The sequence below is a fragment of the Schistocerca gregaria genome, chromosome 10 (genome assembly GCF_023897955.1).
Source record: "Schistocerca gregaria isolate iqSchGreg1 chromosome 10, iqSchGreg1.2, whole genome shotgun sequence".
Classification (NCBI taxonomy): domain Eukaryota; kingdom Metazoa; phylum Arthropoda; class Insecta; order Orthoptera; family Acrididae; genus Schistocerca; species Schistocerca gregaria.
Window position 1 is genome coordinate 186848577 of NC_064929.1, and position 18409 is coordinate 186866985.

The following is an 18409-nucleotide window of genomic DNA, read 5'->3' on the forward strand; positions in this document are numbered from 1 at the left end:
TTCACCCAAATCATTTCACAATTCGAATCTCCGTCAATTTCCTTCGATACTATTGCACTTCTTATCGCTATAAACACGCCTCCCCCTTCACTGTCCAGCCTATCTCTGCGGTATACATTCCAATCAGAGTTTAGGATTTCATTACTGTTTACGTCTGGTTTCAGCCAACTTTCTGTTCCTAGTACTATATGGGCGTTGTGACCGTTTATTAATGAGAGCAGTTCTGGGACCTTTCTATAGACGCTTCTGCAGTTTACTATTAGCACATTAATATTGTTATTCCTTGTTGCATTTTGCCTACTCCTGCCTTGCCGCGTCTCAGGAGGCGTCTTGTCGGGCCTAGGGAGGGAATTCTCTAACCTAAAAAAACCCCATGTGCACTCCACACGTACTCCGCTACCCTCGTAGCCGCTTCCGGCGTGTAGTGCACGCCTGACCTACATGGGGAACATATCAGATAGGATCAGTAATTTATTTAAGAACTTTGAAATAACAATAGCATTTGAAACTAACAATACTTTGCAAAATAAATTAAGACATACTGTAGGTAACGATAACGATAGATGTCTTAGATCAGGGGTTTACAAGATCCAGTGTGGTAAGTATAGAAAAATACACATTGGCCAAATAGGCCGGAGCTTTACCACACGATACAAAGAACATACATCATGTACCACATGAACAAAATCAGGCTTCGGACATCACATAACATTTAATAAGCATGCCGAAGGGACGGTACAACAGAATTTACAAGTCCTTCATTACGCTAAGAAAGGCTTATTATTAAATATTTTGGAGGAGATCGAGATATATGCCCATTATAGAGATGAACCGTCACTGCTTCTCAATGAACAGTTGGATTTTCGTGAAAAACATTTTTATTATCTCTTTGACGTAATTCTGTGAACACATATGTACTATTTTGTTCCAAAAAATCACAGGACCCAGTTCTATCCATGGCAGAAATGTGCCTTAGAACAGTACATAAATATTTATATCACAATCTCAAACTTCCAACTAGAAATGTTACGAAATATAACTCCATTTTTAGTAAATCAGTTTTATGAGGTTTAAGAAAAATGTATGTAATATCATACCATTCTGCAGCTGATGATTCCTTTATTACATATATCTCCAGTGCCAAATAATGTTAATATAAGACAGACAAACTAAATCTAGCATAGGTGTATACTTGCAGTCAAGTCTCAACTCACATATCGATATGATGCCACAATACCAAAGACCTTCACAACATCATTGACTTTGAAACCATTGTGGTACTACCACCTTAGCCCATAGAGGGCACACTGAGTATACATCACCTGTACTGTTATTTTTAAAGCTTTTAATTGATATTTTATACAACATTTCAGCAGTTCCATGGTTTTAAAGAATATTTTATACATAACTATTTTATGCTATTATTGTACTTTGTTTTGTTACGTTTTGACGATTATGTGAACCCGTTTTCACTGATTGGTTGATGTGAGGTAGAGGGAGAAGAGGTATTTAAGCGTATGACCGTCACTTCCTGGCACCAGTTGACATCACAGCAACTGAGAAGAGTGCTCCACTTACCACTTTCGAAGGTTGCCATGGGTATAACAAGTCTTATTGTATTTTATCCTTATAAGCATTTTGTCATATTTTATTGTCAATCTAGTAAGGTTTCTATTACTTTCTAAATTAAATTACAGGTCTGATGATGGTAATGTGATATGACCGAAACCAGTCACCTATGTTCTTGAAGCTGTATTTTTGGAAGAATTTTTTTTTTTATAATTAAGCATATCTTGGATGTCTTGCAACGTGTTCTTCAGAAGAGATCTCCACCACCTCTTACGGATTTATGGACAGTTCTGCAGGATTCATTGAGTCAATTCCCTCCAGCACTATTTCAGACATTAGTCGAGTCCATGCCACGTCGTGTTCCGGCACTTCTTCGTGCTCATTGGGAACCTACACGATATTAGGCACATTTACCAGTTTCTTTGGCTCTTCAGTGTGCTTGAAAAGTCCTATGTGCATAGGAATGGATATTTGTGTTATCTACGTATGGATGACGGCACCAAGGTTCACTCACGTGTAGAAGACATATTGTTCGCATGTAAAAGGTGTGAATAATTGAGCTGACTCTGCCTGTTCAGTAGCAAATGTGGGGAGTAAAATGGCATTGAGCGCCAAGGGACTTAGCTTCTGAGGTCATCAGCCCCCTAGAACTTAGAACTACTTAAACCTAACTAACCTAAGGACATCACACACATCCATACCCGAGGCAGGATTCGAACGTGCGACCGTAGCGGTTGCGTGGTTCCAGACTGTAGCGCCTATAACCGCTCGGTCACCCCGGCCGGCTTGTGGGGAGTAAGACTTTTTTTTATATTTCTAATGTGTCTAACTGTAGCTTCTAATTTTTCTTTCATGGTCTATACTTCCGAGAAAGCAATATATTGGTTGACTCTTCTAGGAACGCATGCTCTCGGAATCTGAACAAAAATCACACCGTGATGCACGACGCCTCTTTTGTAACGTCTGCCGCCAGAGTTAGCTGATTACGTCCGCGACACTTTCGCGCCCACTAAAAATTACTGTGGCGAAATGCTCTGTTTTCCTTAGGATCTTCTCTAGTTCTTGAATGAATCCTATTTGATATGGATCCCAACTGACGAGCAGTATTCAGGTATGGTACGAATGAGGGTTCTGTAAGCTACTTTCTGTTCCGGTGGACTGCAGCTCTTGAGGGTCCTTCCAATGAACCTCAGTCCGGCATCAAGTTTTCCCTGCGATTAATTTTTTGTGGTTGTTCAACTTCTTGTCGCTCTATATGCATATTTCCAAATGTTCAATGGCTGCCACTGCTTCCAGCGACAGTTCTGCAACTGTATAATCATACAATAATAATGCAAGCCGCCACTTGCTTTAATCATAAATATATGTCCAAGCGATGATGAATGTTATTATCTTAACATAAAGAAAAGATTTATCTTCTCAGTAACCTTCATATCATGAGGTACACCCTTAATTTTTATATACACTACTGGCCATTAAAATTGCTACACCACGAAGATGACGTGCTACACACGCGACATGCTGTGATATGCAAATGATTAGCTTTTCAGAGCATTCATACAAGGTTGGCGCCGGTGGCGACACCTACAACGTGCTGTCATGAGGAACGTTTCCAACCGATTTCTCATACACAAACAGCAGTTGACCGGCGTTGCCTGGTGAAACGTTGTTGTAATGCCTCGTGTAAGGAGGAGAAATGCGTACAATCACGTTTCCGACTTTGATAAAAGGTCGGATTGTAGCTATCGCGATTGCGGGTTATCGTTTCGCGACACTGCTGCTCGCGTTGATCGAGATCCAATGACTGTTAGCAGAATATGGAATCGGTGGGTTCAGGAGGGTAATAACGGAACGCCGTGCTGGATCCCAACGGCCTCGTATCACTAGCAGTCGATATGACAGGCATGGCTGTAACGGATCGTGCAGCCACGTCTCGATCCCTGAGTCTACAGATGGGGACGTTTGCAAGACAACAACCTGCTGCTCGAACAGTTCGACGACGTTTGCAGCAGCATGGACTATCAGCTCGGAGACCATGGCTGCGGTTACTCTTGACGCTGCATCACAGACAGGAGCGCCTGCGATGGTGTACTAAATAACGAACCTGTGTGCACGAATGGCAAAACGTCATTTTTTCGGATGAATCCAGGTTCTGTTTACAGCATCATGATGGTCGCATCTGTGTTTGGCGACATCGCGGTTAACGCACATTGGAAGCGTGTATTCGTCATCGCCATACTGACTTATCACCTGGAGTGATGGTATGGGGTGCCATTGGTTACACGTCTGTCATCTCTTGTTCGCGTTGACGGCACTTTGAACAACGGACGTTACATCTCAGATGTGTTACGACCCGTGGCTCTACCCTTCATTCGATCCCTGCGAAACCCTACTTTTCAGTAGGATAATGTACGACCGCATGTTGCAGGTCCTGTAGGGGCCTTTCTGGATACAGAAAATGTTCGACTGCTGCCCTGGCCAGCACATTCTCCAGATCTCTCACCAACTGAAAACGTCTGGTCAATGGTGGCCGAGCAATTGGCTCGTCACAGTACGCCAGTCACTGCTCTTGATGAACTGTGGTATCGCGTTGAAGCTGCATGGGCAGATGTACCTGTACACGCCATCCAATCTCTGTTTGACTCAATGCGCAGGCGTATCAAGGCCGTTATTACGGCCAGAGGTGGTTGTTCTGAGTACTGATTTCTCAGGATCTATGCACGCAAACTGCGTGAATATGTAATCACATGTCAGTTTTAGTATAATATATTTGTCCAATGACCGTAGCGGTCGCGCGATTCGAGACTGAAGCGCCTAGAACCGCATGGCCACAACGGCCGGCCCCGTTCATCATCTGCATTTCTTCTTGGTGTAGCAATTTTAATGGCCAGTAGTGTAGGTCTTCTTCTCTGGCCTCACCTTGAAAATTTTGGCTTTCAGCCTAGTGAGTGTCGTCTTGAGTGTGCTGATCTGACAGTTTCTCCAGGCTCCAGGACATCCAAAAGAAATACACCCTGGCTATACTAGAAGACTGTGCACATCACTTTGCCTGCAGACAGCTGTGTCTTGAATTGCTTCCTTGACTGAGAATTCGCATGTAGCCATTCTGTGGACTGTCTTTTGGATTCCGGCATGTAATGGTAACACCACGTCTCATTCATCTCCGGTGACGATGCTATTCGAAAAACTGCCATCTTCAACTTCATATCGGTCCAGCAGGCCCCGATAAATTTCCATTCGATGGGCTTTTGCTCTTCTGTGAACATCTGCAGAACCCATCTCGCACAGACAAAGATGTTCCAGCATTGTTTCCAGTGCTGTAGAGTCGACATTAGCTTTTCACAGAATTCTCTCCCGCGCCCGGGTTCCCGGGTTAGATTCCCGGCGGGGTCAGGGATTTTCTCTGCCTCGTGATGACTGGGTGTTGTGTGATGTCCTTAGGTTAGTTAGGTATAAGTAGTTCTAAGTTCTAGGGGACTGATGACCATAGATGTTAAGTCCCATAGTGCTCAGAGCAATTTGAACCAACACAATTCTCTGGTCGTTATCTGCTGGTCAGCACGGATGAGTTGATCAAGACGTGAGGATCGACTGGGCTGTGGCTTGTCATGCACAGCCTCTTCACTACCTTGAAAATGCCGTGGTACCGATCACCTCACATTCCTCAAGTCTATTGTACCGCCTCCGTACACCTTTAGCAAACGTTGACGGTTTCCAATCGGCACAATTTCTTCGCCAGCGACGAATTCAATCACTCATGCGACCAGGCGTCCACCCTGATAGCTGAGTGGTGAGCTTGACGGATTGCCGTCCTACAGGCCCGGTTCGATTCCCGGCTGGGTCGGGAATTTTCTTTCAGCGACTAGGTGTTGTGCTGTCTTCATCATCATTTCATCCCCATCCGGCGCACAGGTCGCCCAATGTGTCATCGAATGTAGTAAGACCTTCACCAGAGGGGGCTGGACCTGCTCCATAAGGGGTCTCCCGGCCAATGTCTCCAAACGCTCATTCCATCTCCATGCGGCCAGACCACGGTTTGCCAGTCATCTAAGGTCTAACCGATATGGTTGTGGGTCCAGGAGAGGCGCTGCAGGCGATATCGCGCTGTTAGCAAAGGCACTCGCGTCGATCGTCTGCTGCAATAGCCTATTAAAGCCCCATTTCGTCGCACTGTCTTAACGGATGCCTACGTTCCACATTGACTTTTGCGGCTTGTCTGTTGCTTGTCTGTTGGCACTGACAACTCTATGCTAACGCCGCCACTCTCGATCGTTAAGTGAAAGCCGTAGGTCACTGCGCTGTCCGTGGGGAGAGGTTATGGCTAAAAGTTGGTATCCTCTGCACACCGTAGTTTTCGGAATATTGAATACGATAACGATTTCTGAAATAGAATCCTCTTTGGGTCTAGCTGAAACTACCACTCCGCGTTCAAAGTCTGTTAATTTCCGTCATGCGACCATGACCATATGAGTACAAATGACAGCTCCACCAATGTCCTGCCCTTTTACGCCTTGTGTAGGCCTACAAGATACTGCCACCATCTGTATATGTACATATCGCTATCCCATAACTTTTGTCACCTCAGTGTACATAGATCGAAGAAAGCCATGAAGGTAGAATTAGATTGACGCTCAGACCGATGTTTACTAGCAATCGTCTTTTCTGCGGATCATCACGAATGGAACAGGAGAAGGGGAAAGTTACAGTGTGTGGGGCAGCGGATTAAATTATTACATCATTATTCATAGGAGGAAATTGGAATTGTAAATATTGTTCGCCGTCTTTTACGAAAACCTGGCAACTACTGCATTTCTGTGGCCAGGCAGAAAGCGATGGAAAACGTACTGACCATAGTTCTCAGTCTGCAAGCCCACTTTCTTGTCCAGCCCACTCAAAGAAATGTTTCTATTCTCTACCTCTTCGGCGGGATCAAGGCTATGATTATAAATGTTAGTTTTTGAATTCTAATCGGTACATATATTTGGTGAAATTTCACACACACAACATTGTAATAGTCATTACGTTCATACTGACAGTAAGTCTCTATCCTGAACAGCACTATGAGCATTTCAGAGGTCACCTCCACGGCAAGTTCCTACTAAATTGTCTTTCGCCCTGACTACCGATAATCGAAATAAATGCTCGCCACAAAAGTGGAAAATAACTTTCACCATTTGCCATGCGGATTTGTTAACATTACAGGCGAAACACTAACAGTTACTTTTGCGAAATCTAAGCGATCCAGGGCGTTGTACAGCCCTGGCGAGTTCACTTTCTATTATTACTGAAAATAAGCGTTTTGTAACAGCCTGTCTCTGACGTCATCCGAGGCAGCGCGCACTCCGGCGTTTGACTGACGCTGATCTTGCGGTGGCTGGGTGCGAAGTGAAGCCTAGTCTTTCCTCTCGAGCTGTATTTATATATGTGGCGCAGCGGACGGCCAAGGGAACAGATGCTGTCATCCGCCTTATGCACAAGGTACCGGTCTCTAAACGGCCACTTTCTAGGACACACAATATTTAATAACAATGTCATGAATCAAATTAGAGTCTTTGTAATTTTTGTACGCATGTAGGTAAGTTGGTTAAAACCACAGAAGAAGTTGTAGTTCGCCTGAATTAAATCTTTGCCTTCCAGAATTTTTAGAACGGAACTGACAGTAGAACATGACCTCTGAACTACTAATCTAATCTAATCTAATCTAATCTAATCTAATCTGGTTGTTATTAACATCAAGGTCCTAAAACTTGTTATAGCTGTATTATTTAATAGGTTTCATCACGTGCTGTAACCAAAACTTTTTAGCATTAATATAACAGATACTTAATCTACTACAAATAAGGACATTCTTGTTCCAAATTTAGTTTTCAGTACATTACTCGAAAACTGTTAGAGGTAGCTTAATGGGGTCACGTAGTAATTATTTTTATCTTGAACGGAAGCGTCATACAAATTTTCACATTTCTAAGTCTAATATTTATCGCGTTCAGTTTTTCTGACCAAAATATTTTGACATACATGTCAACATTATGACCAATTTCTGGCTTCCTAGCTTTATTATTTAGCGCAACTTATTTTTTTTCTTAAAACGTCGTATTTAGGTAAAATATTGAACTAATCAATCTGATACTTGACAGTTTAAACATTATTACACTAAAGTATCTGTTGACAAAGTTTGAAAAAGCAACTTCAGCTTTTAATTTCATTCTTGTGGCAATAATTGAGTGCTATGCACAGACGCGTTACCACACTCGCTCTCAAACGATACAGCGCTTGTTTCGCCACAAATGGTAGACCAAGTACCCTCCACAACACACCAAAGGTAACTTACGGAGGGTGTATGTAGATGTAAAAAAGAGCCCGAAGCTCCTAACCTGGTCTTCTTCTTGTTGCTGCTGCTATGGTCTTCAGCCTGGAGAGAGGTTTGGTGTGGCTCTACTTGCTAACTAGGCCTGTGAAAATCTCTTCATACCTGCACAACTTCTGCGGGCTATTTCTCACAGAATCTCCTTACTGGTGTCCCTCTTCAATTTTCATCCCACCACATCTTGTTCCATCACCTTGTGGAAGATTCCTTCACAACTCGAGATTTGTCCTATCGACCGATTTCTTTTTTTTCTTCTCTCCCTTTGTTGGTGTATGGTTTTCATCCGAGACCTGAGTGACCTCGTAAAAAGGGACTGAAAACCCAACAGTTTAGTCCTTTTACTCCCCAAACCTACCACCCAAGTTGACCTTTTTTTTTCGTCAAGTTGACCATAAACTTCTTTTCCCAATTCGATTCAGTACCTCCTCATTAGCTACTCGATTATCCGTCTTAACCTTCACCTCTCTTTTGTAGCACCGCAGTTTAAAAGCTTCCCTTCTTGTCTGAACTGTATATCATCTATGTAAATATCTTTAGAAAACACTTCTTGGCACTTAAACTTGCATTCAGTGTAAACAAATTTCTCTTTTTCAGAAGCTTTCTCTTCTTCCATTCTGTTTTTGATGTATTCTGCACTTCTTACATCATCAGTTACTTCGTTGTCCAAATAGTAAAACTCATCTACTAAGTTTACTGCCTCATTTTCCGATTAATTTCTTCAGTATCACCAGATTTAATTCGGCTACATTCCATTATCCTTGTTTTAGTTTTGCTGATGTTCATATGATCGCTATACATGGCACTATCTATTAAATTCAGCTGCTCTTTGAAGTCCTTTGGCGTCTACGACAGAAATACAACGTCGCCGCAAACCGCAACTTCAATCCCCTTGCCAAATTTCTCCTTGGTTTCATTCAGTTCATGTTCAATGTACAGGTTCAGTAACACTGGGGAGAGGCCGCAAACACTAACTCCCTTCTCAGCCATTGCTCCCCTTCAACTTTTATAAACGCACTGTGCATTCTGAACAGATTGTAAATAACCTTTCGCTTCCTGTATTTATCACCGCTGCCTTCAAAATTTCAGTGGGTATATTCCAGTCAACACCGCCGAATGCTTTCTTTAAAACTACAAAGGCTGTGAATGTAGGTTAGCATTTCCTCAGCTTCTATACTAATATGTGTCCTAAGGTCTTGGTTTTTCTTAGTATGCGAGTTGCTCGAAGACTTTTTCAGTAACAGAACGCAGTACGTTGTCCTAGACAGTGAGTGTTCAGCAGAAGTAAGGATCTTAAGGAGCTCCTCAGAGAAGTATGATAGGACTGTGGATATTGTATCACTGTTCAGATATGTCACTAAACCCGCCCAAAGATATAAGCAACCACGCATGAGCAGCGCCTATTAGACGGTGGGCGACCAACAGCCGATCAGTTCCAGTCATTCCACCAGGAAGGAGGTAGACGGCTCGTGCCTAGACGATCGCATCCACATTGTTAACTTTGTGCCAGGAAGGGTTCTCAACAAGGAAGGTGTTCAGGCGGCTTGGAGTGAACCAAAGCGATGTTGTTCGGACATGGAGGAGATACAGAGAGACAGGAACTGTCGATGACATGGCTCGCTCAGGCCGCCCAAAGGCTACTACTACAGTGGATCACCGCTACCTACGGATTATGGCTCGGAGTAACTGTGTCAGCAACGCCATCATGTTGAATAATGATTTTCGTACAGCCACAGGACATCGTGTTACGACTCAAACTGTGCGCAGTAGGCTGCATGATGCTCAACTTCACTTCCGGCGTCCATGGCGAGGTCCATCTTTCCAACCACGACACCATACAGCGCGGTACAGATAGGCCCAACAACTTGCCGAATGGACCGCTCGGGACTGGCATCACGTTCTCTTCACCGACGAGTCTCGCATATGCTCTCAACCAGACAAACGTCGGAGACGCGTTTGGAGGCAACCCGGTCTGGCTGAACGCCTTAGACACTGTTCAGCAAGACGGATGTTCCTTGGGTTGGCATTTTGTGGGACCGATGTACTCCGCTGGTGGTAATGGAAGGTGCCGTATTGGCTGTACAATACGTGAATGACGTGTTCCGACCGATAGTGCAACAATATCGGCAGCATATTGGCAAGGCAATCGTCTTCATGGACGACAATTCGCGCCCCTATCATGCACATCTTATGACTTCCTTCAGGATAACGACATCGCTCGACTATAATGGCTAGCATGTTCTCCAGACATGAACCCTACCGAACATGCCTGTGATAGATTGAAAAGGGCTGTTTATGGACGACGTGGCCCACCAACAAATCTGAGGGATCTACGCCCAATCACCGTTGTAGAGGGGGACAATCTGGACCAACAGTGCCTTGATGAACTTGTGGACAGTATGCCATCACGAATACAGGCATGCATCAATGCAAGAGGACGTGCTACTGGGTATCGAGGTACCGGTGTTAACAGCAGTCTGGACCGCCACATCGAAAGGTCTGGCTGTATGGTGGTACAACACGCAATGTGTGGGTTTCATGAGCAATAAAAAAGGCGGAAATAGTGTTTATATTGATTCCTATTCCAATTTTCTGTACAGGTTCCGGAACCGAGGTGATGCAAAACTTGTTTTGATTAGGGTATAAAAGGCAATGTCCTGACTAACTCGAAATTTGGGCAGGATACTAATATTATACTGCTGGCGTCGTTTAAGAAGAGTTCAAATGGTTGAAATGGCTCTGAGCACTATGGGGCTTAACATCTGAGGTCATCAGTCCCCTAGACTTAGAACTACTTAAACCTAAGTAACCTAAGGACATCACACACATCCATGCCCGAGGCAGGAGTCGAACCTGCACCCGTAGCGTTCGCTCGGTTCCAGGCTGAAGCGCCTAGAACCGTTCGGCCACAGCGGCTTAAAATGTTCAAATGTGTGTGAAATCTTATGGGACTTAACTGCTAAGGTCATCAGTCCCTAAGCTTACACACTACTTAACCTAAATTATCCTAAGGACAAACACACACACCCATGCCCGAGGGAGGACTCGAACCTCCGCCGGGACCAGCCGCACAGTCCATGACTGCAGAGGCTTAGATCGCTCGGCTAAGTCTAAGAAGGGACTTTTCGAAATTCCACCCCTAAGGTGGTGAAATACGGGATGACAGGTTTTTTGAAAATATGGCCATATTAAGGCAACTTTGAAGCTAGACCTACGAAAATTGATATTTGGTTCCTCTGTCAGAAATAAAGACATACGTGTTTGAACATTTTTTGGAAATGTAACCCCTCTGAGGTTACGGGACCATGCGGGATACCCACACGCCATACTAGGCAAGGTCTTAGCGGAGGTGGTTTGTCATTGCCTTCCTCCGACCGTAATGGCGATGAATGATGATGATCAGGACGACACAACAACACCCAGTCATCTCGAGGCAAATGAAAATCCTTGACCCCGCCGCGAATCGAACCCGGGACCTCTTGCTCGGGAAGCGAGAACGCTACCGTGAGAACACGAGCAGCGGACTATCGGGGTGAAATAGTGGGTGAATTTTTTAAAAAACTAAATCATTCTTAAAGAACTACTGTAAGTGTTTCAATGCTGTATCTCTGAAAATTTGTGATTGATTTCTCACTTACAAATAAATAATATGTGATTCAGTGTTTTTGGGAATGCAGCCCTTAATAGGGTGAAATAGGGGATGAAATGTTTTGTTTTCATTATGAAAGCATTTTTAAACCTTAATCTATTAAGATTTGTATTTGGCTTCTCTGTCATAAGTAATATATATATATATATATATATATATATATATATATATATATATATATATATATATATATATATATATATACACGTGTCTCACTCTTTTTCGATATTCAGTCCCTGAGGTGAAGAAAAAGGAGATCAAATATTTTAACGAAATATTTCGGTATATTGTAAAACGTTTCAAAGCAAACTGGTCGTTTCTCAGTTGGATATGAAGAAATGTGTTAGAGACTGGGAGTTTCTATGGAAATTGCACCACAAGAAGGCAAAAGCGATCAGAATCGATTTTTGGTCCTTTCATATTGGCTTTACATTTCCTTAATTGGAACTTTATTGTTCAATTATATTATTAACAGTAATACGCCTCTTTTTGGCTTCAATTAATAAGATTAAGGGTACATTATTTACCAATCTTTCAGGCCGACCGAGCGAGGTGGCGCAGTGGTTAGCGCACTGGACTCGCAATCGGGAGGACAACGGTTCAATTCCGTCTCCGGCCATCCTGATTTAGGTTTTCCGTGATTTCGCTGAATCGCTTCAGGTAAATGCTGGGATGGTTCGTTTGAAAGGGCACGGCCGATTTCCTTCCCCATCCTTCCCTCACCCGAGCTTGCGCTCCGTCTCTAATGACCTCGTTGTCGACGGGACGTTAAACACTAATCTCCTCCTCCTTTCAGGTCGAAACTGACTGCAATATTTCGCTTCTTATTCTAGTTAAAGTTGATTGATTATATCAATACTTTTTTAATGCAACCCAGAAGTGCCTCCGGAAAATATCACAATCAACGTGAAAAGTTTAGAGGCTGTTGCAGTTTGTGAACAGCGTAAAATTTAGATTAAAGGAAAAAAAACTCTGTGCGGGCCATGCAGTCTACGCAAAAGAAGCAACACTAAGCTAGTTCACTTTAAACATAAAAGATTTGATGGACAGTGTGAGCGACAACGTGCGCCTGCCTGACTTTAGGATGGCACAAGTGACTTAGTTTGTGTGGTGAATGGCTGCTTGTACTAAATATAAAATTGTCAGTTAATGCGGATGAGTAGGAAACTGAGTGTTATAACATTCAAATATAGTATTAGCAGGGTGCTGCTTGACACAAGTCATATCGATTAAATACCTAGGTGTAACACTGACCTGCCAGGGTAGCCGAGAGTACTAATGCGCTGCTTCCTGGACTCGGGTATGCGCACTGGCCCCAGATCGAATCCACCCGGCAGATTAATGACGATGGCCAGTTTGCCGGCCAGCCTGAATGTGGTTTTCCACGTCCCACTAGAATAACACTGGGCTGGTCCCCACGTTCCACGACTCGCAGACATTTGAAGCCGTTCGCACTATTCCATGGCTTGCACTAGGCAAAGACAGCAGGGGTATGCTAATTCGTTCCACAGGGGAGGGGGAGGGGGGCAGCAGGAAGGGCATCAATCAACCCTCAGCAACTAACACTGTCAAATCGATAGTAACATGGCCGACACTGCGTTAAAGTGGGACAAAGACACTAAGAAAGAAATAATCTAAATGTAACGTTGCAAAGCGATATGAAATGGAATGTGAGCCAGATTGGTAGTAGGGAAGGTGAATGCTCGACTTCAGTTCATTGGGAGAATTTAGCGAAGGTGTAGTTCACCTATAGAGGAGACAATGTATTGAACACTTTGCGACGCCTTCTTGAGTACACTCTGAGTGTTTGGTATGCTATCTATGTCGGATTGAAGGTACGCTTCGAAGCATTTCAGAAGTGTGCTGCTAGATTTGTTACCAGTGTGTTCAATCAGAATGCAAGTATTATGGCGATGATTCATGAACTCAAATGTGAATCGATGGAGGAAAGCTATGTTATTTCTGAGCACGATTGAGCAAATTTAGAGAATTAGCATTTTGGCCAACTGCAGAACGATTCTAATGCCGCCAAGGCACATGTTGCCTAAGATGCAAAAAATTAGGTGTCATTTAGGGGCCATCAGACAATCGTTTTTCCCTTTCCCTGTTTGTAAATGGAACGGGAAACGAAATTACTAGTGGTGGTGCCTGGTAGCATCCATTATTCTTCTCCAAGACCCAATTCTACCCGTTTCTTCATTCTTCTGTAAATAATTCGTGTCAGCATTTTTCATGACATATAAAATTGATAGTGCATTAATATTCACAGCTGTCAGCACCTGATTTCTTAGGAAGGGAATTATTACATTCATCTCAAAGTCTGAAGGGTTTTCATACAGGTTATTCGGTCCCAAGAGTTACAGACACATGTCTTTGTGTTTGCAGGTGCTGTCGAGGAGGCATGCCCGTCATTGCGGTCCAAGCGGTTCATCTCGGACGGGCTGTGTTCATCGCCGTATCCTGTACACGAGGTGGTGTGTGCAGACCGTGCACCCTCCCACGGCCGCCGCCGCAAACAGCAGCAACAGCAGTCGCAGGCAGTCCCGGCCCAAAGAGAGAGGCAGCGATGCGTCGAAGGTGCGACCCGCAGGAGACGCGTCGAGCTGCTCTGCCAGGACGGCTCGCGCCGCTTCTACCACGTGCGCCTCGTCAAGAGCTGCCGGCCACGCAGCCAGCGCCGCCACCGGCGACCGCCCGAAGCTGCCGGCCTATAGCACGAGATGGCCGCCGTGCCTTCACGAGATGGCCACGCACCGTGAAATGCAGACTTCTGCTCTGTGGGGTCGAGAGTTTCGCCCACTGAGACAATAGCTCATAGTAATAGCCACTTCAGAACAATAGCCCAACAATACTGACAGCATACCGGCACTGGCATGCTGTGCAGTTCTGCAAGGTGAACCTCGTGAGCCCGAGATGTGCGGCAGGTGTGCTGTCACCGATTGACAGAGCTCCTAGGTGTTTCATCCTGTTCGATACATTACTTTGGAACAATGACATGTTGTCTAGTAGAGTAAATGATTCATGTTATTTTTTATATATCTTTACAACACAAACACATAAGCATTTCACTATGCTACTGGTCATCTTAAGACTAAAGGCAGTGACTGGCTGACACTGTGAAAGTCTCTGATGATTGTTTGTAAATAACAAAAAAATTCAGAAAACTATATATTGCTGCCACTTTTTTCCTGTCATAAAATAATGAAATTAATGAAATGTTGCAATATGCAGTAGTTTCCAAGAACCTGGGTTTGCAAGTGAGTTAGCAGCTGTGTGGTCAGGATCTGAAGTGGGATGGAGACACGGGTGTTGCAACTTGTGTTCGTTTCACAGTGATTTATGAAATAATTCTGATAGTTTATGACAAATAGCTCTTGGTGCACTTGCTATTCTACTTTGTATGACGAAATTAGCACACTTACAGTTTGCAACACGGTCTGCAAAGCATGGGGGCTGCTAGCGATACTGAAGCTGTGTGACTGAGAACAATAGTTGTCTAAAGGGCTGCGGCAACACAGACATGTACACTAACATACACAGCACAATATACATTACCATTAGCCCCAAAGCACGTTCACACAAATTGTGTCACTGAAAATTGTCACTGCTGATTATCATCCCCTCTCTATCGTGCAATTTTCTGTACCAGAATTCATTGCTATTATTATAATTATATTGAGACTATGGCTAATGATTGCAAAACACTGCATGGAAGGATTGGTAATCTTCTCACTGCAGTTTCACTGCCTGGCAACATTGTGTTTAAAAGCAAAAGCAGGCTACAGACCACCACTGGCATCTCTTGGTTCTCTTTTCAATTCTTCTGCCATACTGGTAGGTTACATGGCCTCCTTCTGGTACAGTGGCATAATTTATTCTGTATCCCTTATTAAGATGTGACTATATTACAAACAATGTGAAAAAAAGAAAAAAGAAAAGAGAGAGAGAAAAGATGATCTGTAGCTAATTCAATAAGTTGAAACAGGCTTGATGCCCATGTATCTCCTAGGCAGCCAACAATACATGTCACAAATCCACAATAAACTGAGCATGTGAATTAGGAAGTTTCTTTATTTACTCTATAGAAATGATACAATATCAAAAGAAACTCACTTGCTGTTCTTTACAGCTCATACAATTAGCTCCTGAGACTTTCCCCAATAATTATTCATCAGATGCACTGTAAAAATGGTTTTGTTAAAGCGACAGCTCAACAATAGTAGATCAAACTGAATATTTCTGTAAGGTGCACCTCCCAGTATAAAGCATACAAAATGTTCCAGCTACCAGTTCTCAGCATTCCTTGGGTCGTTTTGCCACTAAATAACTTGTAGTTGAACTGACTGAAAGGAGTGCCCAGAGTCTCCAAGTTAATGTGTACATTACGGCCAGTAATGTTGAACTAATACATGCAACAGGAGGTGGTCTCAAATAACAGTAATGAACTAGTACATAGTGATGTGTATTCCATTGTGTTAACAATACATTATTCTCTTCACCATTTTACACATTTGTATTCCACATACACAAAGAATAATCTTAACAGATCCTTCATCCTGTTCAGTCCTCTTTTCCAACCAGTGAAGCTCAGGACCAATATGGCTTCGCCTATTTCATGGAAAACCAGTAACACCCATATATAGACTATTATTATGATGGTATCAACACTCTCAAAGGGATTTTAAAGCTACCAGCAGCTCTGTCCCAGCAGAGCGATCCATGTACCCTCTCTGACTGCATCTAGTGTTCATTGCACAGTCATGTACAACGTCATTTTTCAAAGCGTTTGCGCATTGTGTATCTGAGGCAGAACATGGGCACCAGCCTGATATTTACATAGATGGATTTGGAAAATCACCTAAAAATCACATCCAGGCTGACAGTGTTATTAATTCATGAGACGGATTTGATCAGAGGCCAACTCTCCAACCAGTGTCAAAGAAGTGGGTTCCTGAAGCACTTCGCTATCGCAGTGAGTAATAATAGTACCAGATATGGGCACCTATTCTTTTTTTATGTCATCAGTCTACTGACTGGTTGGATTTGGCCTAGGCCAATCTCTTCTTCTTATTTGTTAGATATATTCCACTGACTGCCCCTGTGGCCAAATGGTTAGCATCATCGCTCTCTGTGTTGAAGCACCCAGATTCAACTTCTGCTTCTTCCTCAGCTGTTTTCTAAGGTAGCGATACGTGGTCCAGTGAGCCCTTCTGCTTAAGAACCAGCAGTATCATCAGAATCCAGTCAGGTACCATAATACTGTAGGTGGCCACCTCATATCAGTTATTAACATAGTCTAGTGACCCACTGTGTATGGGTAGTTGTCAGACAATAGCAGTTTTAGCAAACAGCAGATTACAATACTAAGTATATATGCTAGCTAAATGCACATCACGGACATAGTATTATTCCACATATGTGACCTACAGACAACATCAGCACACTGCAACTGATCTCCTTAGTCACACGTTTCAGCACCTCAAGACTGTCCAGCTTAGCAGCCCATAACTGCCGTGCATGTGGGCGGCCTCACACAAACACACCTCACGTCTACTTATAGCCAAACTTCTGCCAGTAGCCGGCATGCATTGTCAACACTTGTGGCTCTGCTTACAGTCCTCCTTCAGCTCTCTGTGCCAGAAGGTAAACACTTCCTCCACCAGAGAGTCTCAGCACATTGCCGGCGGCAAACTACAGGAAATATTGCTGACCTAGGAAACTTAGGCAGAATAGTGCCACACTTGGCACGAACTATGCAACACGTTCCACGAAATTACAGGGAAAGGCCAGTTAAGTTTTTAAAACCCATAAATCCATGTCTACATGTGATACTGGCATGGTTGTAAATACAATGTAGCATATCATTTAACAGGGACTGCCTAGGAGCCAGGAAAGGTTAAGAAAATGATGGGGGGTGATGGATAGTTGCATGAACTGACCACAAACCTCACAACCTAAACGATAGAGGCTTTATAACTTGTCATAAATTATAATTGATAATGTTGTGTTTACATTAAGAGTTACATAAAAGGTAAAAAATGTAATAATCATTATCATTTGTAAATGTAAATGCTTTTGTTCTATTTTACATTAAGAGACTGCAGACATCAGTTCTTTGTGCTTTCAATGTAATATTTTTTCATTCAAGTTGTAAGAAATCTGCTAAAATGCATATTTGACTGCTATTTTTTAGGTTTATGTAAAAAATCAAATTAACATATTTTGTGTAATAAAAGATGGGTCAACACTTATTTCTTAATTATTTATTTTTTTAGCTTAATATTATGTCTAACTTCTTAGATTAGCAGTGATTATACCATCAACACACTTTAATAATGATTCATTAATTTTCATGGCAAAACCTTACATCATTGCGTTACGAGATCCTTCTTGTTGTCTTTCATATTCAGCTCCTAGTGATTCCAAATGGATATGATGACAAACTGATCATATGAAACAGAAACTAAAACTTTATCTAAGTGTTTACAGAAATCTACTCCAGAGCTGTGAAGTAATTCATTTTGCACAACTTTTAGTGAGGAGGTTTGCTTTAGTATAAAACATACTATTTTATGTAAGTTCCACAACTTTATATGAAATAAAAACTAACTATTCTTACTCAACACTCATTTTTCCCTCACCCCACTTATCATATGGTTTTCAGATCAGAATTCCTATCCTATTCCTGTTTATCATAAGTCATTGCCTGCCACACACCCAGAGTGCACAAACTCTGCCAATGTTTTCACAAATGTCTCCTACATTGGCATGAGATTCAATCTTTATTAGCTATGACTGTTTACAATAAAATAAGCTTTACCACTGAT

The 18409-nt window shown here is 42.9% G+C and overlaps 1 protein-coding gene and 1 non-coding gene across 2 annotated transcripts in view; both read left to right on the forward strand.

Moving 5' to 3' along the window:
* Positions 1 to 18205, forward strand: part of LOC126293417 (sclerostin domain-containing protein 1-like) — a 412128-nt gene extending 393923 nt beyond the window's left edge. The window contains exon 3 of the mRNA XM_049986641.1: positions 13968 to 18205. Within this exon, the coding sequence (XP_049842598.1) occupies positions 13968 to 14296 (329 nt within the window). The 3' untranslated portion in view covers positions 14297 to 18205. The remainder of the gene's footprint in view (positions 1 to 13967) is intronic.
* On the forward strand, positions 12120 to 12201 carry Trnaa-cgc (transfer RNA alanine (anticodon CGC)). The gene has a single exon. It is a non-coding gene; the product is annotated as a tRNA-Ala (tRNA).
* Positions 18206 to 18409: the final 204 nt, after the last annotated feature.